A 24,244-nucleotide genomic window follows, 5' to 3' on the forward strand; every position below is an offset into this window, starting at 1 on the left:
TGCGTAAAACATAACAGCCATTGTTAACCCTTATACAATGTTTTGATGATTATTGGTCATTTTAAATCAGATGTTCTGCCCTTCAAGGACTAGATGCACCTATTACCCAGAGGTTTTTGCCGCTTCTTTCTTGATTCACATTTTTACAATGAATCCCTTTTTTTTTGTCAATATTGTTATCAATATGCTGCATATACAGGCTTAGGCTATTTCATTAATATGATAGCAATAGGCTAACAAAGGACAAGACACTGACATAAATGACCGTTACTGTTTCACAAGACTTACGTGATGAGCATTCTTGAACACCCCAAAATAAAAGGATTATGCTCAATATTTTGCAAATCATCCTTTACAGAGGACACGCGTTTCCGCACATGCTATGTTAATTAGATCGTAGATTGTGTTCTCCTATCCACAGGGCACGGTAGCATCCTTTCACCCCCCTTTTCCCAACTTTAACTAGCGCAGTTTCAACTCCTCTTCCGGGGATCTCGGGTAGCCTCTGCCGGGGCGGGGACGCGCATCAGTTACTGGTGCTGATGCTGCGCTTCACCGAGAGCGCGCACTGCTAGGCTATATTTTATGTAAATTGTTTATAATTAAGGTCACATATAGGGGACACATTTCCAAGTGATCATTGTGATCACTTTGTGGATGTGAAATACTAGCAACGCGTGTGCTTTGACTCTGTGACTTCAGTGGATCCACCAGAACTCCGCGTAGTTTTGGTCCAGAAGAAGGAAGGTAGGAAGGAAGGGGTGAGAGAGAAATAAACTTTTTGGTCCAGCAAGCTACTTCTGTTTCCCAGTAGATAATTTTAACGCTATTACGTTTGACGTTGTTGTCAATAGTTCCGCAAATATACCTAATCAGTAGTTTAGTAACCCAGGCTTTATGGGATTCGTTTTACTGTCGTAGAATAAGGTTGTTCCTTTCCCGCATCGTTACACTCGTATACTGCTTTGGTTTGGCATCTCCCATATAATATCAGTGGGCTTGGCATGCGGTACTTCTCACGGCCTCGCGCTGGTCATAGGCGCACTGAGCCTATCAGAGAGCAACATCAATTTGGTCAAAAGCCTCTTACTCCCCTGAGGCCAAAAGTCTGACAACGATTCTGACGTTTATAATGTCTGCCGTTGCTCCCTAGTTATGTGTTCGAGAATAATACTGTGCTGTACAAGAGAGAGTAGCCTACAGTCGGCTACACCACAACCAGTTATGTGGAGGACTGACCTTCACCTACAATAGGGCCCTGAATAGGTACCAACAAAATTACGAGACTGATAATGTGTGGCCCAGGTTACTGACTGCTAGTTTGTGGCTGATGCTGAGACAGGCAGAGGCAGAGAGGATAGGGTGGGGGCAGGTTGGTAAGATTGACTGAGGGATTTATCTATGAAATGCGTGGCACACTGGCCATAAACTAAAAAGGCTTTGGGATTAAGAAGTGGGTTTTATGGGTCAGCGGGCAGCGGCAGTGTCAGTGCCGAGATGGGGTGAGATTGGACGTCGAGGCCAGTATGGGATTTGCGTTTTCAATCAAATCAGATTGGCATTTTGTAATCTCTCTGCCTCCACCTCCCCCAGCAATATCAAAACATACTATATACCTTTGGAAATGGAATATATGAAGCCTGTACTCTAAAAAGATGAGGAGCAGGGGAGGAGTAATAGTCTAGAGTTGATTTTCTTCCCACTAATTGCTTGTATTAAAGAATAATCGTTGTGGTTTTAAAATGCATGTCACATTGATTGGATTGGTTCTCTCAGCAAAGCACTGATTGGTCAACAACAGTGAGAAAAATAGAGTTATGGGCCATACGGCCAAGGTAGATTAGAAAAAAACTAAAAGTCATCAATGAAAAAAAATAGCACACACACAAACACACACTGACACACACACACACACACACAAAAATGTTAATCTCTCTCATTCACACACAGGTGTATACATTCAGGTGGGGGTCAGGGGGCAAACTCAATGCAACATCCATCTTGATTACCATCAGTTTCCAGGGTGACCTTGATCTGTCTCTTACAGTTTGTGGTGAATTTTTTTAACTCTTTGTACATAACTCCAAACTGGTAACACTTCTAACAAAGCCAGTCTAACATTCAAAACCTTTCATTGTGCATTCATTTTGTTTGCAGACGTCTTTCACCACACAACCATTGATCCAACATATACGTTTACTGTGAAATATAATGAGTACTTTAGTTTAATCACCAAAACACAACATAATGATATCTTCTAAATGTAGTTATTTTAACAACCTGTTAGCAATAGCAAAAATTTAAGATACATTTTTTCAAAATTGCTATTTGAATGTAGATGCTACGGTACTGTAAATTACAGTACATTACACTGTTTTCACATTAGGCAATACACTTGTACTACCCATTACAGTTTTTTTCGATTGCTAAACGACAGTGGGCACAACTGGAGTCACATGTGCAAAACTCTAACTACAGTCTGCACTACCAACAGTCACCTGAGCTAAACAGTTCACATCACCTGCAAAACTCATTCCAAGCAACACAACTCTTAACACATGGCTCAAAACACACTCAGTGCAGCCAAACACTATGCACAACCCTCACTGAGATAACACACACTGTCACTCAGAACACACTGAGAGTAAAAACACTAGCATCAAACACCAATATAGAAAATACAAACTTTTCATCTTTACAGTTTGAACAATTTCAGTGACTTCATACAAAGTAATATTTTCTTCAAAGAAAAGAGTGACATTCTTTCACATGATTTATTAAAATTTTTAGAACATAATTCTTTAAAGTAAATGAAAATTAGCAGTTTGCTTCAATAGTCTGTAGTAATTTACGGAATTACAGTAATGAGAAAAAAAAAGGTAGAAACTAAAAGTACATACTGTAATTCGAACAAATAATTGAGGGGCTAATCCTGCCTTTCTAGCATCAGGCCACAGGTTTTCTTCAACATCACATCTAATGTTTTCTCTTGCCATGCACCGGGGAAGAACCTTCTGGAGTGCCTTATCCATCCCTGGCAGTCCTCTGGACTCGTGTCCTCACATCCGGCACGCATGGCTTCCAAAAGAGACATTTGGTCATGTGGGTGGTGACCAAACACTTTCCACCTCCAGGCAGAGAAAAACTCCTCTATTGGGTTGAGGAAGGGTGAATATGCAGGCAGGTACAAAACCATAAATCTGTGATGTGCTGCAAACCAATCTGTGACAGCTGCAGAGTGGTGAAAAGCAACGTTATCGCAAACTATGACAAAAACTTGGGGGTTTCTTACTGGCTCCCCCTGTTTTGCTGGCACTAGCTGAGCATAGAGCTGTTCTAGGAAAGCTATAAGCCTTTCTGTGTTGTATGGGCCAATGAGTGGTGTGTTGAGAAGCAAACCATCATTGGCCATTGCAGCACACATGGTGATATTTCCCCCCCTTTGGCCTGGAACCTCCACAGTGGCCCTTTGACCTATAACATTCCTTCCTCTGCGCCGTGTTTTGGCAAGGTTAAATCCAGCTTCATCGATAAATACAAATGAATGTGGTCTTTCCAGTGCTTCCACCTCCATTACTCTCTGAAAAACAGTAAGTGCACAGTTTTACTGTAGAAATGCTAGTGTTTTTTTTTTTTACTGTAAATATTTTGTATAGCTGTGTACGTAACCTCAGACGTCTTACCTGGACATATTGGTATCTTTGCTCTTTTACCCGTTCACTGTTTCTCTCAAACGGTACAGTGTATAACTGTTTCATTGCAACTTGGTGTTTCTTTAGGACTCAAGCAATAGTTGTTGTGCTGACCGAATTACAGTTTTTTTCGATTGCTAAACGACAGTGGGCACAACTGGAGTCACATGTGCAAAACTCTAACTACAGTCTGCACTACCAACAGTCACCTGAGCTAAACAGTTCACATCACCTGCAAAACTCATTCCAAGCAACACAACTCTTAACACATGGCTCAAAACACGCTCAGTGCAGCCAAACACAATGCACAACCCTCACTGAGATAACACACACTGTCACTCAGAACACACTGAGAGTAAAAACACTAGCATCAAACACCAATACAGAAAATACAAACTTTTCATCTTTACAGTTTGAACAATTTCAGTGACTTCATACAAAGTAATATTTTCTTCAAAGAAAAGAGTGACATTCTTTCACATGATTTATTAAAATTTTTAGAACATAACAATTCTTTAAGATTAAATGAAAATTAGCAGTTTGCTTCAATAGTCTGTAGTAATTTACGGAATTACAGTAATGAGAAAAAAAGGTAGAAACTAAAAGTACATACTGTAATTCGAACAAATAATTGAGGGGCTAATCCTGCCTTTCTCTAGCATCAGGCCACAGGTTTTCTTCAACATCACATCTAATGTTTTCTCTTGCCATGCACCTGGGGAAGAACCTTCTGGAGTGCCTTATCCATCCATCCCTGGCAGTCCTCTGGACCTGTGTCCTCACAAAACCATAAATCTGTGATGTGCTGCAAACCAATCTGTGACAGCTGCAGAGTGGTGAAAAGCAACGTTATCGCAAACTATGACAAAAACTTGGGGGTTTCTTACTGGCTCCCCCTGTTCTGCTGGCACTAGCTGAGCATAGAGCTGTTCTAGGAAAGCTATAAGCCTTTCTGTGTTGTATGGGCCAATGAGTGGTGTGTTGAGAAGCAAACCATCATTGGCCATTGCAGCACACATGGTGATATTTCCCCCTTTGGCCTGGAACCTCCACAGTGGCCCTTTGACCTATAACATTCCTTCCTCTGCGCCGTGTTTTGGCAAGTTTAAATCCAGCTTCATCGATAAATACAAATGAATGTGGTCTTTCCAGTGCTTCCACCTCCATTACTCTCTGAAAAACAGTAAGTGCACAGTTTTACTGTAGAAATGCTAGTGTTTTTTTTACTGTAAATATTTTGTATAGCTGTGTACGTAACCTCAGACGTCTTACCTGGACATATTGGTATCTTTGCTCTTTTACCCGTTCACTGTTTCTCTCGAACGGTACAGTGTATAACTGTTTCATTGTAACTTGGTGTTTCTTTAGGATAGTAGTTGTGCTGACAGAATGAACATTTTCAAATATATCATTATCAGCCAGCACTCTATCTTGAATCTCCCGCAGTTTTATTGCATTGTTGACAACAACCATGTCAACAATAGCATTTTCCTGCGCATCTGAAAATATTTTTCCTCTTCCCCCTGTTGGGGGCAGCCTTTGGGTCCTGTTGTAAAAATATATTTTACAGTTAAACTTACTGTAATATATATCTGTGTAAATATTCTATAATTGCAATACAAAATAGATTCCTGTAATGTTTTCATTTACTGTAAGGATGTAACTCTCACCTGTTTGCATGATGGAAAATTCGCATTACAGATGCCACTGTGGATCTTTGCAGATTGGGTTGCACCCTCAACCCTGCCTCTCTCAATGAGAGACCATGGTTCACGACATGGTCTATAAGTGTAGCCCTTATTTCATCTGAAATAACAGCTCTTTGTCTTCTTTGTCTTCCTCCACGCATCCGCCCTCTCCCTGCCACCCTTCTCCCTCCACGAACCCATCTTCCTTGTTCCATTTCCAAAATGAGTCTTTCTGAGCTCTACCTATATATACTGTAATATGTGTGTGTGTTCACTAACAAGTCTAAAACAAGACACCTGCTTAGCCTTTCAGCTGAAATTGCAATCAGCAGTGTTTGAAAGGCACAAGGCTGAAATCTATTCCGTTTTGAATGTGTGGTTCACAGTTTTGACAGCAGTGTGTTAGCATTTGAACAAAGTGCTGTAAATCCACAGTGTTGTGCAGGTTGTGGTTAAAGTCATGGGATAAGTGTGTAGAGTTTTGAAAACTGTGTTCAAGCAATGAAAAACGAACTAGAGTTTGGTCCACATGAACTGCTGCTGTGCAGACTGTAGTTAGAGTTTTGCACATGTGACTCCAGTTGTGTCCACTGTCATTTAGCAATTGAAAAAAACTGTAAAAGTGACTGAACATAACATTTGCATAATTTTTATCCCATTTGTGTCAAAGGTACAATCGTTGAAGACATCTTTCACAATATCCACTGTATATACAAAAGTATGTGGACACCTCTTCAAATTTGTAGGTGTATAAAATCAAGCACAGATCCATGCAATCTCCATAGACAAACATTGGCAGGAGAATGGCCTTACTGAAGAGCTCAGTGATTTTTAACGTGACACCATCATAGGATGCCACCTTTCCAACAAGTCAGTTCGTAAAATGTCTGCCCTGCTAGAGCTCAACTGTCAACTGTAAGTGCTGTTATTGTGAATTGGAAACGTCTAGTAGCAACAACGTCTAGGCCGCGAAGTGGTAGGCCACACAATCTCATAGAACGGGACCACCAAGTGCTGAGGCGCATATTGCGTAAAAATCGTCAGACCTTCAAACGTCAGCCAACTGCGCCAACTGCGAGCCATGCCGAATCGCCCAACATCTGTGCCCGACCTCACAAATGTTCTTGTGGCTGAATGGAAGCAAGTCATTGCAGCAATGTTCCAGCATCTAGTGGAAAGCCTTCCCAAAAAAGTGGAGGCTGTTATAGCAGCAAAGGGGGGACCAACTCCATATTAATGCCCATGATTTTGGAATGAGATGTTCAACATGCAGATGTCCACACACTTTTGGTCATGTAGTGTACCTTAAAAAAAGGTAGGGGCGTGGATCAGACAACCAGTCAGTATCTGGTGTGACCACCATTTGCCTCATGCAGCGCGACACATCTCCTATGCACAGTGTTGATTAAGCTGTTGATTGTGGCCTGTGGAATGTTGTCCCACTCCTCTTCTATTGCTGGACATTGGCGGGAACTGGAACATGCTGTCATACACGTCGATCCAGAGCATCCCAAACATGCTCAATGGGTGACATGTCTGGTGAATATGCAGGTCATGGAAGAACTGGGACATTTTCAACTTTCAGGAATTGTCAACTTCCAGGAATTGTGTACAGATCCTTACGACATGGGGCCGTGCATTATCATGCTGAAACATGAGGTGATGGTGGTGGATGAATGGTATGACAATGGGCCTCATGTCGTAAGCAATTTGAATGCACGGTATCTCTGTGCATTCAAATTGCCATCGATAAAATGCAATTGTGTTTGTTGTTCGTAGCTTATGCCTGCCCATACCACCATGGGACACTCTGTTCACAACGTTGATATCAGGAAACCGCTCGCCCAAACGAAGCCATACACATTATCTGCGGTTGTGAGGCCGGTTGGATGTACTGCCAAATTCTCTAAAATGACGTTGGAGGCTTATGGTAGAGAAATTAACATTCAATTATTTGGCAACAGCTCTGGTGGACATTCCTGCATTCACCATGCCAATTGCACGCTCCATCACAACTTGAGACATCTGTGGCATTGTGTTGTGTGATAAAACTGCACATTTTAGAGTGGTCCCCAGCACAAGGTGCACCTGTGTAATGGTCATTAATCAGCTTCTTGATATGCCACACCTGTCAGGTGGACGGATTATTTTAGCAAAGGAGAAATGCTCACGAAATGGGATGTAAACAAATTTGTGCCCAAAATCTGAGACAAATAAGCTTTTTGAGCATATGGGTCTTTTATTTCAGGTCATGAAACGTAGGACCAACACTTTATATGTTGCGTTTATATTTTTGTTCAGTGTAGTATACTGGTCTATGACTGGCCCAGTGGATATTAATTAAACCATAGGGACTTTACACTCTAGTCTATGTTACATGACAGGCCTTAATAGTTATTGAAAGTAATGGATCAACAGCTTAACAAACCATTTCATAGAGCCTCATCACACCGAAATGTCCCACAAGACATCATACCTAAATGTCCCACAGACATCATAACTAAATGTCCCACAGATATGATACCGAAATGTCCCACAGACATCATACCTAAATGTCCCACAGACATCATAACTAAATGTTGCTCCATGGACATCATATGAAACAATCAACATTCCAAAATGCATTTTGAAGGCAATGATTCTGCCCACTGAAATTGACTACAATTTACTTGATCAATGTATTAATTTGTATTAATTTGTGTGTCTAGCAGTAATGAGTTGAATATATTATGTGTTAAAAATAATGTCTGTCTATGATTCGTTGCATTCTTGTGTTATACATCAACTGACCACCAGATGTCACCTGAGGCTCAATGTTAAAGCTCAGTCCTTGAAGGACACAGGCTGTGACTGGTGCTGTCTACATCTCACCCTGTCTATTCATCACTAGACTTAATTCTCCCCCTCAAAAATGTGCCTTTTTACTGACACTAGGAAATGTATGAAAACTGAACACACTGGATGAATAATGTGCAAATAGCTGCTGGGTCAATATGCTACTTTCTCATAAGTATTACATATTGGACACTCTGCTTTTGCTGCCACTGTCTTGGTCTGTGGCCTTGTCCTCTACCACATTCCCCCACACCTCTCAAATGAGGCCCACGACCACCTCTCAGAAGGGGTGCTTGTCCCCTGCCATTCCTTTGACCACTGCGTATTCCTTGTCTTCCTCCTCCCACTGCTTGACCTCTATTGTGACCTGGATCACCTGCCAGCTCCATGTTATCGCTATATTGTTGAACGTGAATACGATTCATTTCACTATATACTGGTACCACAATGTGAAATCAATCATCACTAACGAGTTGGCAGTATTGGAAAAGCAATTACAAGGGCCTGCATACATACACTCACCGGCCACTTTATTAGGTGCACCTGTGTGTTAACGCAAATAGCCTGCTCCTTCGAACAGTGAATCATGTGGCTTCCTGCAACTCAATTTACAGAGTATATAGAGTAGAGAGCTTTAGCTGTTGTTCAACCAAACATTAGAAGGGGCAAGATGAGCAATCTAAGCAACTTTGACCGTGATATGATTGTTGGTGCCACACGTAGTGGTTCCAGCATCTCAGAAACAGCTGCCCTCCTGGGATTTTAACACACTACAGTCTCTAGAGTTTACAGAGGATGGTGCGATAAACAAAACACATCCAGTGAGAGCCAGTTCTGTGGGCAAAAACACCTTGTTAATGAGAGAGGTCAGAGGAGAATGTCCACTCATTCAAGCTAACAGAAAGGCCACAAATGCTCAAATAACAGTCGTTTAAAACAGAAGGGTGTGCAGAAGGGCATCTCTTAACGTACAACACTGTGAATAATTCAGGCTGTTGTGGAGGCAAAGGGGGGGTCCTACCCAGTTCTAGTTAGGTGTACCTAATAAAGTGTATACAGTAATGTCAAATCTGAAAACATGGTCTGGAAAGTGGTACATGGGACAATAGAAACAGTGTCTGATAAAGAATGATGATGAAATATTACATCCATGGATAATGTAGTCCAATCATCATTTGATCATCGGTTGTGAGTTTTGTGTCTAGAGTTTAGAAAAATGACATCAAGGTTCTGAAATTAGTGCCGAAGTCATTGTTAAAAAACTGTAATGAGACTCAAAGCAGAAAGGCTTCAGGTGATCGAGGGGTTCACCAAACATATTTACTTGGAATCTCCCACACCAACCCCCTCAAACCACCCTAGACACACTCACTCACCCACGCACACACACACACACACACACACACACACACACACACACACACACACACACACACACACACACACACACACACACACACACACACACACACACACACACACAATGTCTACTTTCTCACAGGGAATTTTTGAGCAGATTGTACTTTGGCCAGCCCCCATTGGAGAGTGTGTATTTTCCATAAGGGTGCCATTGTACAAGGCAAGGGACACAAGCTGTACACACACAAACACACACACACGCACGCACGCACACGCACACACACACACACACACACACACACACACACACACACACACACACATGGTCCGGTGCTGCAAAGAAGGACCTAGAAAAACTGTAGCTGGCCCAATACTATGCATACCAGTCTCTCTCGTAAGTATCGCTTCTTGTTTTTATAGGAAACATTAATGTGTTGACACACACACTTACCCCACCTTACATTTCTTTTCACAGCCCCCAAATCAAGTGAACCGAAAACGTGGCTTTAAAAAACAGATAGAGAAACACCTCACAGCACAGCGCCTCTCGCTTGTTTTACCTAAATATTTTGTGTGTATGTACTGATATGTATGTACCAGTGGAGGCTGTTGAGGGGAGGACAGCTCATAATAATGGCTGGAACGGAGCGAATGGAATGGCATCAAACCATGTGTTTGATGTTGTTGATACCTTTCACTGATTCCACTCTAGCCATTACTCTGTTCCCATCCTCCCCAAATAAGGTGCCATCAACCTCCTGTGGTATGTACTAATATGTAATGTACTGATATATATGTACTGGTATGTACTGTACTGATATGTATTTTACTGATATGTATGTACTGATATGTACTGTACTTATATGTATTTTACTGATATGATATGTATTGTACTGATATGTACTGTACTGATATATATTGTACTGATATGTACTGTACCTATATGTATTGTACTGATATGTACTGTACTGATATATATTGTACTGATATGTACTGTACCTATATGTATTGTACTGATATGAATTGTACTGATATGTATCATACTGATATGAATTGTACTGATATGTATGTACTGATATGTATTGTACTGATTTGTATTGTACTGATATGTACTGTACTGATATGTATTGTACTGATATGATTTGTACTGATATGTACTGTACTGATATGTATGGTACTGATTTGTATTGTACTGATATGTACTGTACTGATATGTATTGTACTGATATGATTTGTACTGATATGTATTGTACTGATATGTATTGTACTGATATGAATTGTACTGATATGATATGTATTGTACTGATATGTATTGTACTGATATGAATTGTACTGATATGATATGTATTGTACTGATATATATGAATTGTACTGATATGATATGTATTGTACTGATATGATTTGTACTGATATGTACTGTACTGATATGTATTGTACTGATATGATATGTATTGTACTGATATGTATTGTACTGATATGTACTGTACTGATATGTACTGTACTGATATGATATGTATTGTACTGATATGAATTGTACTGATATGATATGTATTGTACTGATATGAATTGTACTGATATGATATGTATTGTACTGATATGATTTGTACTGATATGTACTGTACTGATATGTATTGTACTGATATGATATGTATTGTACTGATATGAATTGTACTGATATGATATGTATTGTACTGATATGAATTGTACTGATATGATATGTATTTTACTGATATGTATTGTACTGATATGTATTGTACTGATATGTATTTTACTGATATGTATTGTACTGATATGTACTGTACTGATATGATATGTATTGTACTGATATGAATTGTACTGATATGATATGTATTTTACTGATATTTATTGTACTGATATGTACTGTACTGATATGTATTGTACTGATATGATATGTATTGTACTGATATGATTTGTACTGATATGTACTGTACCTATATGTATTGTACTGATATGAATTGTACTGATATGTATTGTACTGATATGTATTGTACTGATATGATATGTATTGTACTGATATGTATTGTACTGATATATATTGTACTGATATGTACTGATATGATATGTATTGTACTGATATGTACTGTACTGTATATACTGATATTGTACTGATATGTACTGTACTGATATGTATTGTACTGATATGTACTGATATGTATCTACTGATATGTATTGTACTGATATGTATATGTATGTATTGTACTGATATGTACTGATATGTACTGATATGTATTGTACTGATATGTACTGTACCTATATGTATTGTACTGATATGAATTGTACTGATATGTATTGTACTGATATGTATTGTACTGATATGATATGTATTGTACTGATATGTATTGTACTGATATATATTGTACTGATATGTATGTGTCACTGATAGCCTACGGTAGATGGTACTGAATGCAAATGTCATATATCCAAATGTAAATCCTAAATGTTTGACTATTCATGTGCTGTATTATGTAAATCATAAATGTAGGCCTCGAATATCAATGTTCTGTATTATGTAAATCATAAATGTAGGCCTCGAATATCAATGTTCTGTATTATGTAAATCATAAATGTAGGCCTCGGGTGGACCCCAGGTATAGTAGCTGCTGCTATCGTAACAGCTAATGGGGATCCTAATAAAATACCAAAAATACCAAATACACACACAAAAACATACACAATACACAACCGGGGATGCAGAGAAGTCCTGACGCACATCCAAATGTTCCCCAGAGATAGTTTCACTGATCATGGATGAGTGCTAGATGTCATGAAGATGGATGGAAGGAAAAACATGGTATGATGAGCACGTTCTTCATTTACATGTGTATACTGTGTGACAAACAAACAGTGAAGTTACAGTAAATTGAAGAGGACCTCTCTGTGTGTGTGTGTGTGTGTGTGTGTGTGTGTGTGTGTGTGTGTGTGTGTGTGTGTGTGTGTGTGTGTGTGTGTGTGTGTGTGTGTGTGTGTGTGAGCAAGTGTGTTTCCATCAGAGAAAACTGAATGTCTCTTTATGATGTTGAAGTGTACTACACATGATAGCTGGGTGCTTTTTGTAGACAGGCATTTCTCCGGCCCCCACCCATGGGAGCCACGAGGACCCCACACACTGGTGGCCTGTTGTCCATCCACCTGTGTGACCTCCACCAGGATGACTCAGTCCCAGCTGAGAGCATGCCCAGCAGGGGGCATCCAGACTGGGATCCCACCTGGTGTCAGCCCCCTCCTGGTCCAGCCACACTGTTAGCTCAACAGGTGCCTCCTGGACAGCTGCTAAAACGAGCAGAGCCCGCTAAAACACTCAGGACTTAGAGAGGACATAGACAAACAAAATAAGCAAGAAAACAGGCTTAAAATAGTGATTTCCCAGCCAATGTTTTTGTAATAGATATCTTTGCAATTCATGAAGTGTGTACAATGCAACAGATATCTCACAAGTGCATATCCAGCAACTTCCTGAAAATGCTTTGTGAAGTTCCTCTTAGGTGAAATAACTTCCCCCTAAGTAAAGTTTCCCCAATGGCACTGAGAGGAACTAATCCTTTTTTGTCTTTTCAGCCAGAGCAGTAGAGGTAGGGTTATAATAAGTCTTGGCCAGTATTCACTGCTCTATCATCACATTCCACTTTGCTATGTTGAAGTGCCATGACAGCAGCATGGTGCGGTTCACTCAGGTCATGTGACTGGGGAGTGTGAACACTGTCTGGGTGTCACTGGGCCTCCACCAACACACTGCTAATGAAGGACCACTTCATCATCTTTCTCTTACACACTTGCACGTGCGCACACGCACACACAGACACACACACACGCACACACAGACACACACACACAGACACGCACACACAGACACACACACAGACACACACACACACACACACACTCGCTCTGTTCATTTCCAAATGTGTTCGCAAAGCTGAAAGTCTTCTGCATATTACATTTATTTCTTTAGCTCAATAATAACCATTCACACACACATCTCCAACAAACACTCAAACACAAGGAGACGATGGAGACACGCACTGGTAGCTTCACAAAGACGGCAACACCTGCACTGAGTTTAAATACCAACAGCTGTGGCTTACTGGAGCAAGAGCTGAGGCTCTTTTGTTCCCACTGTTTGCTGCCAATCCCACACACATGCACGCTTGCGTGCACACACACACACACACACACACACAGACTCATGCACACTTCCCCCTGCCTGGTCCTATATTTCCCCACACGCCAGACAAGCCATGCATGTTTAGTCTGTCTGCCAGTTTGTTTGCCCACTGTCTTCTCTTTTTGTTTGATGTTGATTGCTGACTGTAGCACTTGACAATTGCAGCTGGGACGAGAGGGTAAAGGAAAACAGATGGGATCAGGTGACCGAATGTGAGAAAGGACTAGTTTGAGTGATGGGAATTCAACTTAGCACAACACAAACAATGAGTCTGAGTATACAGTACGAGACTGTTTCCACTGGAGTTTGTCCACAAAGGACACCTTGTGCCTGTGGAACAAGATCTTAGATAACAGACACAATGAGGTGGGGAAACCCAGTGATTCACTTGGTTTGGTCTCACTCACACTGTGTGTTCATCCTCAATGTAACTTCAGTTTTTTACAATCACCTTGGCACTAATTTCAGAACCTTGTAGTCATTTTTCAAAACTAACTCAAAACGGTCATCACTTGTAACACAGGCTGTCCAATGTTGTTAACATTGCATTGTGCATTCACATCTTTAAAGAAACCTTGCACTTGCAGAATCATCGGTTCAAATAACTCACACACACACAATAGGAACATTCATTTAGATCACCCACACACAAGATATTGATAGTTTCACTGTGTAGCTGTTCGTACAATCATTAAATATTGTAGTACAAAATATGTGATACATGTTTCATTGTGGTACTACATGTAAATACATCACTGTAAAAGGAGTAGTAGAGAGAATACTACAGACAGTGGAATCAATGAAGAAAATCTGAAATGTATTGATGAAATACAATTGAAACACAACATTAGTTTCTTTGAGTCAAGCAAAAATAATTAGCTACAAGAAAGAAAAAAATGACAGTAAAATGTGAACTGCAGTGTTCCTCACCTGGCTTACTGTAAAAAGCTAAACAAATAATTGATTACTGTACTTCTATATTTCCATCAACCCTGTCTTGTGGATTTGGCCAGAGGTTCTCATCCACATCACATGTTCTCATTAGCCAAACATCTTGGGAAGAATGGCGAATCCAGGCCTGACACTGGTCTGCCGTGATGTCATTGCATGCGCCATTCATGGCCTGGAGAAGGGTGGCTTGGTCGTGGGGGCGCCTATCATATACCTTCCACCTCCATGTGGAGAAAAATTCCTCAATCGGGTTAAGGAAAGGAGAGTATGGGGGTAAGTACAGGGTGGTAAATTGTGGATGGGCCTGAAACCATGCTTGCACCGTTTGAGCATGGTGGAACCTGACATTATTCCACACAATTACATAAGTCACGCCATCAGCTCTAAAGACCTGATTTAGCTCATCAAAGAATGTTACAAGGAGACCTGCATTATATGATCCAATACGAGGTCTGTATCCCACCACACCATCTTCCGAAATAGCCACACACATGGTGATGTTGGCCCCACGTTGTCCAGGTACTTGGATGGTTGCCCGCTGGCCAATGAAATTCCTACCTCTCCTCCTTGACTTGGCCAGCTTGAAGCCTGCCTCATCCAAAAATAGGAATTTGTGATGGTTTTCGTCAGCATCCAGCTCCATCACCCTCTAAAAATAAATTTTGGAAAGAGAATTACTGATTACAATGATGCAGAATTTTGGGGGAATTTTTCACAACAGGCATCTTGAAACTGAACATACCTGAACATACTCAGTCCTCAGTTGCTTCATTCTGCCTGCATTTCTTTCAAAAGGCACACAGTATAGCTGTTTTAGAGACACCTGGTGCCTTTTCAGCATGCAGGCAATAGTCGGCAAACTTATGGCTACCACATTGTTCAACATGTCGTCATTGTCCAAGATGTGCAGCTGAATTTCTGAATGGCGAATATCATTTCTGGCCCGAACCAATTTGACCACAGCCCGCTCTTGTTGGTCAGTCAGAATTTTTCCTCTGCCTCCCCTATTCCCCTATATAGTTCTGATGATTGAGGCCACGGTAGATCTTCTGAGGTTTGGTTGAATCCTTGCCTCAGCTGCCTCAGTCATTGTCGTGCCATCATTTAAGACATGGTCTAAAACTATTGCTCGGATTTCATTGGACACTCTTTGCTTTTGCTGCCACTGTCTTGGTCTGTGGCCTTGTCCTCTACCACATTCCCCCACACCTCTCAAATGAGGCCCACGACCACCTCTCAGAAGGGGTGCTTGTCCCCTGCCATTCCTTTGACCACTGCGTATTCCTTGTCTTCCTCCTCCCACTGCTTGACCTCTATTGTGACCTGGATCACCTGCCAGCTCCATGTTATCGCTATATTGCTATATTGCAGATTAATCACAGATTACTGCACCTGTACATAGCCCACCTATATTTTAGCCCAAACAACTACCTCTTTCCCAACTGTATTTAATTTTTATTTATTTATTTATTTTGCTCCTTTGCACCCCATTATTTTTATTTCTACTTTGCACATTCTTCCATTGCAAAACTACCATTCTAGTGTTTTACTTGCTATATTGTATTTACTTTGCCACCATGGCCTTTTTTGCCTTTACCTCCCTTCTCACCTCATTTGCTCACATTGTATATAGACTTGTTTAAACTGTATTATTGACTGTATGTTTGTTTTACTCCATGTGTAACTCTGTGTCGTTGTATCTGTCGAACTGCTTTGCTTTATCTTGGCCAGGTCGCAATTGTAAATGAGAACTTGTTCTCAACTTGCCTACCTGGTTAAATAAAGGTAAAATAAATAAATAAAATAAATATTGTTGAACGTGAATACGATTCATATCACTATATACTGGTACCACAATGTGAAATCAATCATCACTAACGAGTTGGCAGTATTGGAAAAGCAATTACAAGGGCCTGCATACATACACTCACCGGCCACTTTATTAGGTGCACCTGTGTGTTAACGCAAATAGCCTGAAATTAGTGCCAAAGTCATTTAAAAAAAACTGTAATGAGACTCAAAGCAGAAAGGCTTCAGGTGATCCAGGGTTTCACCAAACATATTTACTTGGAATCTCCCACACCAACCCCCTCAAACCACCCTAGACACACTCACGCACGCACGCATGCACACACACACACACACACACACAAACTGAGACACACTCCCTGAGACACACACACAGAGTTGGCCAGACAGTCCTACAGGCCTTTTCTCCTTCACCCTGGGCCAGTGCTGATTCCTTTTCCTTGAAGCAGAGAACTGAGCTCCAGTAAAGTACCTCTGGCAGTACGGCCTGTCCTCTCAGCGCTGCAGATGGCCCCCACTCAGCCCAGAGCATGTGTGTGTGTGTGTGGGGGGAGTGCTTCTCTGGATTGGCTGCTTTTACTCTCCCAGGCCTAGCAGAGCAGGCAGACTAGTGGCAGAATATGATTTTAAATGGAAAGTAATCATGTGATGTTTCTTTAATCCAAGCAGGCTTGTGTTGCACCAGTTGTTTGGAGGTCAAACCCATATTGAGTCTGTGTTAAATGTCTGACACAGCAGTCTGTGTTCCTGCATGATGAGAGAGAGAGAGACCTCACAGTCAACGGTGGCCTTTCTGAATCTTCTGGTCAGCCAAAGAAAAATAAGGCCATCAGCATTGATTGGTGGGGACGCTAAGAGATGGATGTTGCTCCTAGCATTTACAGAATTAACCCATGAGCGGTTCCTGAAGGAGACGGCAGTGGTGTGTGGTATGTGGTGTGTTTGGAGGAGGGTGCAGTAATGAAATACTGCCCCGCACATAGCAGGGTTCACCCTCCGCCCAGGAAACTGTTGCTTTTGGAGGTCATGGTGCCTAGCAACAGTCTTGAGCTGAGCCTCAGCAGAACCTGAGACAACACACACACACACACACACACACACACACACACACACACACACACACACACACACACACACACACACACACACACACACACACACACTTACAGTATACACATGGAAGACATGCTGATGTGCTTTTCAACCTTACTACCTTACATTGAGCTAAACACTCCCACAGGCAGAGCCAAATCAAAGGAGCAGAAGTTTCCAAAGGTCTTCTGTGAAGGTTCATTGCTAAGTTCGAGGTACAGCAGTGGCCACTTGTTTTCCTATATTCAATAATTATACTGCTTGCATTGCTAAGAGCCCTTCTCAAGGCTGATATCTACACACGGGAAACTAGGGCAAAACCAACTACAGATACACAGGCATCTTATTAGTCGCGCAGGGCAAAGGGTTTCCACTGAATCTGCCAATGTTTCTGACATGTCCATCATTCAGCCCTGTTGTGACTGCCAGTCAACACATTCCCCCAGCGTGTATACATGCAGACACACACACACACAGTCGTGCACACACTTACAGTACACACACACACACATATGTATGCTCACACACACACATGCACACGCACAAACACACACAGGTCGGCCCAGAGTTTTATTTTGGCAAAGTACCACACATTCTGTTTTCTGAGTACTGAGCACACAGTCGAAGAGCCCAAAATAGTTCAAGGACCCTGGCCATCTGCCCAGTCCCTTAACTCTCAATAAGTTACCCTCTCTCCTCTCTCCCAAACACTGAGCCTTTTACCCTCCCTTGATTCTCAACGAACCTCAGTTTTACTGCCTCCTTCTACCTCTCCAATGTCCACCATGCACGGAAGAGTGGCAATGCACGCACACTAACTCCAGAAAACGATTCAAAATGCTGTTTGGGCTTTTGAGCAGTGAGCCTTGCCCGAGGACAGAATAGACGGAGTGTAACTGTATTGAACTGCGCAGTGTGCATTCCATCAAGCCTTATCTCTCCTGCCTGTTCCCTTTAATGTGAAAATACCAGGCAATATGAGGGCGTCTGTCTCTCCTCACTGTTTGTTTGGCTTTTTCCTTGTTTTGTCTTCTACCTCTTCATCGCAAGCCCAGCATCTGTTCTATCCCGTTATCCCTCCTTCACTATCTCCTATCGACTATCTCCCTGTTTTTTCTCCCTCGTTTTGTCTCAAGGCTGTGAAGTTCTTTCCTGCCTGTTGTTTGGTTTAAAGATTAAAGTCGATGATAAGGGAGCTTAAGCTTTTGTTTCTTGTCTTGTTTTACATTTTGTGGTCAGTTGAGGAATTAGTGCCTATGGAATATTCATCTATCTATGAGTAACGGGGAGTAATGGTGTAAAGTCCTGTTATGTAATTCTACTGAGGGCACGCACGTCTTCGGTGTCCTTGGTATAACCTTATACTTAATCCGAAATACTTACAGCACTGTATACGCCTACTGTAACTCAACTCAGAGAAAGATAACATGCTTTGTAAACTCAGATTAGCTTTTTTATTTTTTAGGAGAATATCGTTTAAAAGGAGATAAATCAATGTCTCCAGACTCCTAAAAGAGTTCGACAGAACCCAGGGAAAAGTATTAAATGTTCCCTACTCTGACTGAAGGGGCAGAGGGTGGGGCAGAACCCAGGGAAAAGTATTAAATGTTCCCTACTCTGACTGAAGGGGCGGAGGGTGGGGCAGAACCCAGGGAAAAGTATTAAATGTTCCCTACTCTGACTGGAGGGGCGGAGGGTGGGGCAGAACCCAGGGAAAAGTATTAAATGTTCCCTACTCTGACTGAAGGAGCGGAGGGTGGGGCAGAACCCAGGGAAAAGTATTAAATGTTCCCTACTCTGACTGAAGGGGCGGAGGGTGGGGCAGAACCCAGGGAAAAGTATTAAATGTTCCCTACTCTGACTGAAGGGGCGGAGGGTGGGGCAGAACCCAGGGAAAAGTATTAAATGTTCCCTACTCTGACTGAAGGGGCGGAGGGTGGGGCAGAACCCAGGGAAAAGTATTAAATGTTCCCTACTCTGACTGAAGGAGCGGAGGGTGGGGCAGAACCCAGGGAAAAGTATTAAATGTTCCCTACTCTGACTGAAGGGGCGGAGGGTGGGGCAGAACCCAGGGAAAAGTATTAAATGTTCCCTACTCTGACTGGAGGGGCGGAGGGTGGGGCAGAACCCAGGGAAAAGTATTAAATGTTCCCTACTCTGACTGGAGGGGCGGAGGGTGGGGCAGAACCCAGGGAAAAGTATTAAATGTTCCCTACTCTGACTGGAGGGGCGGAGGGTGGGGCAGAACCCAGGGAAAAGTATTAAATGTTCCCTACTCTGACTGGAGGGGCGGAGGGTGGGGCAGAACCCAGGGAAAAGTATTAAATGTTCCCTACTCTGACTGAAGGGGCGGAGGGTGGGGCAGAACCCAGGGAAAAGTATTAAATGTTCCCTACTCTGACTGGAGGGGCGGAGGGTGGGGCAGAACCCAGGGAAAAGTATTAAATGTTCCCTACTCTGACTGGAGGGGCGGAGGGTGGGGCAGAACCCAGGGAAAAGTATTAAATGTTCCCTACTCTGACTGAAGGGGCGGAGGGTGGGGCAGAACCCAGGGAAAAGTATTAAATGTTCCCTACTCTGACTGGAGGGGCGGAGGGTGGGGCAGAACCCAGGGAAAAGTATTAAATGTTCCCTACTCTGACTGGAGGGGCGGAGGGTGGGGCAGAACCCAGGGAAAAGTATTAAATGTTCCCTACTCTGACTGAAGGGGCGGAGGGTGGGGCAGAACCCAGGGAAAAGTATTAAATGTTCCCTACTCTGACTGAAGGGGCGGAGGGTGGGGCAGAACCCAGGGAAAAGTATTAAATGTTCCCTACTCTGACTGGAAGGAGCGGAGGGTGGGACAGAACCCAGGGAAAAGTATTAAATGTTCCCTACTCTGACTGAAGGGGCGGAGGGTGGGGCAGAACCCAGGGAAAAGTATTAAATGTTCCCTACTCTGACTGAAGGGGCGGAGGGTGGGGCAGAACCCAGGGAAAAGTATTAAATGTTCCCTACTCTGACTGAAGGAGCGGAGGGTGGGGCAGAACCCAGGGAAAAGTATTAAATGTTCCCTACTCTGACTGAAGGGGCGGAGGGTGGGGCAGAACCCAGGGAAAAGTATTAAATGTTCCCTACTCTGACTGAAGGGGCGGAGGGTGGGGCAGAACCCAGGGAAAAGTATTAAATGTTCCCTACTCTGACTGAAGGAGCGGAGGGTGGGGCAGAACCCAGGGAAAAGTATTAAATGTTCCCTACTCTGACTGAAGGAGCGGAGGGTGGGGCAGAACCCAGGGAAAAGTATTAAATGTTCCCTACTCTGACTGGAGGGGCGGAGGGTGGGGCAGAACCCAGGGAAAAGTATTAAATGTTCCCTACTCTGACTGAAGGGGCGGAGGGTGGGGCAGAACCCAGGGAAAAGTATTAAATGTTCCCTACTCTGACTGGAGGGGCGGAGGGTGGGGCAGAACCCAGGGAAAAGTATTAAATGTTCCCTACTCTGACTGGAGGGGCGGAGGGTGGGGCAGAACCCAGGGAAAAGTATTAAATGTTCCCTACTCTGACTGAAGGGGCGGAGGGTGGGGCAGAACCCAGGGAAAAGTATTAAATGTTCCCTACTCTGACTGGAGGGGCGGAGGGTGGGGCAGAACCCAGGGAAAAGTATTAAATGTTCCCTACTCTGACTGAAGGAGCGGAGGGTGGGGCAGAACCCAGGGAAAAGTATTAAATGTTCCCTACTCTGACTGAAGGAGCGGAGGGTGGGGCAGAACCCAGGGAAAAGTATTAAATGTTCCCTACTCTGACTGAAGGGGCGGAGGGTGGGGCAGAACCCAGGGAAAAGTATTAAATGTTCCCTACTCTGACTGAAGGGGCGGAGGGTGGGGCAGAACCCAGGGAAAGTATGAAATGTTCCCTACTCTGACTGAAGGGGCGGAGGGTGGGGCAGAACCCAGGGAAAAGTATTAAATGTTCCCTACTCTGACTGAAGGGGCGGAGGGTGGGGCAGAACCCAGGGAAAAGTATTAAATGTTCCCTACTCTGACTGAAGGGGCGGAGGGTGGGGCAGAACCCAGGGAAAAGTATTAAATGTTCCCTACTCTGACTGGAGGGGCGGAGGGTGGGGCAGAACCCAGGGAAAAGTATTAAATGTTCCCTACTCTGACTGAAGGGGCGGAGGGTGGGGCAGAACCCAGGGAAAAGTATTAAATGTTCCCTACTCTGACTGGAGGGGCGGAGGGTGGGGCAGAACCCAGGGAAAAGTATTAAATGTTCCCTACTCTGACTGAAGGGGCGGAGGGTGGGGCAGAACCCAGGGAAAAGTATTAAATGTTCCCTACTCTGACTGGAGGGGCGGAGGGTGGGGCAGAACCCAGGGAAAAGTATTAAATGTTCCCTACTCTGACTGGAGGGGCGGAGGGTGGGGCAGAACCCAGGGAAAAGTATTAAATGTTCCCTACTCTGACTGGAGGGGCGGAGGGTGGGGCAGAACCCAGGGAAAAGTATTAAATGTTCCCTACTCTGACTGAAGGAGCGGAGGGTGGGGCAGAACCCAGGGAAAAGTATTAAATGTTCCCTACTCTGACTGGAGGGGCGGAGGGTGGGGCAGAACCCAGGGAAAAGTATTAAATGTTCCCTACTCTGACTGGAGGGGCGGAGGGGGAAAAGTATGGGGCAGAACCCAGGGAAAAGTATTAAATGTTCCCTACTCTGACTGAAGGGGCGGAGGGTGGGGCAGAACCCAGGGAAAAGTATTAAATGTTCCCTACTCTGACTGGAGGGGCGGAGGGTGGGGCAGAACCCAGGGAAAAGTATTAAATGTTCCCTACTCTGACTGGAGGGGCGGAGGGTGGGGCAGAACCCAGGGAAAAGTATTAAATGTTCCCTACTCTGACTGAAGGGGCGGAGGGTGGGGCAGAACCCAGGGAAAAGTATTAAATGTTCCCTACTCTGACTGAAGGGGCGGAGGGTGGGGCAGAACCCAGGGAAAAGTATTAAATGTTCCCTACTCTGACTAAAGGAGCGGAGGGTGGGGCAGAACCCAGGGAAAAGTATTAAATGTTCCCTACTCTGACTGAAGGGGCAGAGGGTGGGGCAGAACCCAGGGAAAAGTATTAAATGTTCCCTACTCTGACTGAAGGGGCGGAGGGTGGGGCAGAACCCAGGGAAAAGTATTAAATGTTCCCTACTCTGACTGAAGGGTGCGGAGGGTGGGACAGAACCCAGGGAAAAGTATTAAATGTTCCCTACTCTGACTGAAGGGGCGGAGGGTGGGGCAGAACCCAGGGAAAAGTATTAAATGTTCCCTACTCTGACTGAAGGGGCGGAGGGTGGGGCAGAACCCAGGGAAAAGTATTAAATGTTCCCTACTCTGACTGAAGGAGCGGAGGGTGGGGCAGAACCCAGGGAAAAGTATTAAATGTTCCCTACTCTGACTGAAGGAGCGGAGGGTGGGGCAGAACCCAGGGAAAAGTATTAAATGTTCCCTACTCTGACTGGAGGGGCGGAGGGTGGGGCAGAACCCAGGGAAAAGTATTAAATGTTCCCTACTCTGACTGAAGGGGCGGAGGGTGGGGCAGAACCCAGGGAAAAGTATTAAATGTTCCCTACTCTGACTGGAGGGGCGGAGGGTGGGGCAGAACCCAGGGAAAAGTATTATTAAATGTTCCCTACTCTGACTGGAGGGGCGGAGGGTGGGGCAGAACCCAGGGAAAAGTATTAAATGTTCCCTACTCTGACTGAAGGGGCGGAGGGTGGGGCAGAACCCAGGGAAAAGTATTAAATGTTCCCTACTCTGACTGGAGGGGCGGAGGGTGGGGCAGAACCCAGGGAAAAGTATTAAATGTTCCCTACTCTGACTGAAGGAGCGGAGGGTGGGGCAGAACCCAGGGAAAAGTATTAAATGTTCCCTACTCTGACTGAAGGAGGCGGAGGGTGGGGCAGAACCCAGGGAAAAGTATTAAATGTTCCCTACTCTGACTGAAGGAGCGGAGGGTGGGGCAGAACCCAGGGAAAAGTATTAAATGTTCCCTACTCTGACTGAAGGGGCGGAGGGTGGGGCAGAACCCAGGGAAAAGTATGAAATGTTCCCTACTCTGACTGAAGGGGCGGAGGGTGGGGCAGAACACAGGGAAAAGTATTAAATGTTCCCTACTCTGACTGAAGGGGCGGAGGGTGGGGCAGAACCCAGGGAAAAGTATTAAATGTTCCCTACTCTGACTGAAGGGGCGGAGGGTGGGGCAGAACCCAGGGAAAAGTATTAAATGTTCCCTACTCTGACTGGAGGGGCGGAGGGTGGGGCAGAACCCAGGGAAAAGTATTAAATGTTCCCTACTCTGACTGAAGGGGCGGAGGGTGGGGCAGAACCCAGGGAAAAGTATTAAATGTTCCCTACTCTGACTGAAGGGGCGGAGGGTGGGGCAGAACCCAGGGAAAAGTATTAAATGTTCCCTACTCTGACTGAAGGGGCGGAGGGTGGGGCAGAACCCAGGGAAAAGTATTAAATGTTCCCTACTCTGACTGAAGGGCGGAGGGTGGGGCAGAACCCAGGGAAAAGTATTAAATGTTCCCTACTCTGACTGGAGGGGCGGAGGGTGGGGCAGAACCCAGGGAAAAGTATTAAATGTTCCCTACTCTGACTGAAGGGGCGGAGGGTGGGG

General features: G+C 43.9%; 1 protein-coding gene across 1 annotated transcript in view; it reads right to left on the reverse strand.

Annotated features, from left to right (window-relative positions):
* Positions 1–938, reverse strand: part of LOC112258677 (contactin-associated protein 1) — a 32,346-nt gene extending 31,408 nt beyond the window's left edge. The window contains exon 1 of the mRNA XM_024433206.2: positions 289–938. Within this exon, the coding sequence (XP_024288974.1) occupies positions 289–349 (61 nt within the window). The 5' untranslated portion in view covers positions 350–938. The remainder of the gene's footprint in view (positions 1–288) is intronic.
* Between the last annotated feature and the right edge of the window lie 23,306 nt (positions 939–24,244).

Source organism: Oncorhynchus tshawytscha, linkage group LG09 (assembly GCF_018296145.1).
Source record: "Oncorhynchus tshawytscha isolate Ot180627B linkage group LG09, Otsh_v2.0, whole genome shotgun sequence".
Taxonomy (NCBI): Eukaryota; Metazoa; Chordata; class Actinopteri; order Salmoniformes; family Salmonidae; genus Oncorhynchus; species Oncorhynchus tshawytscha.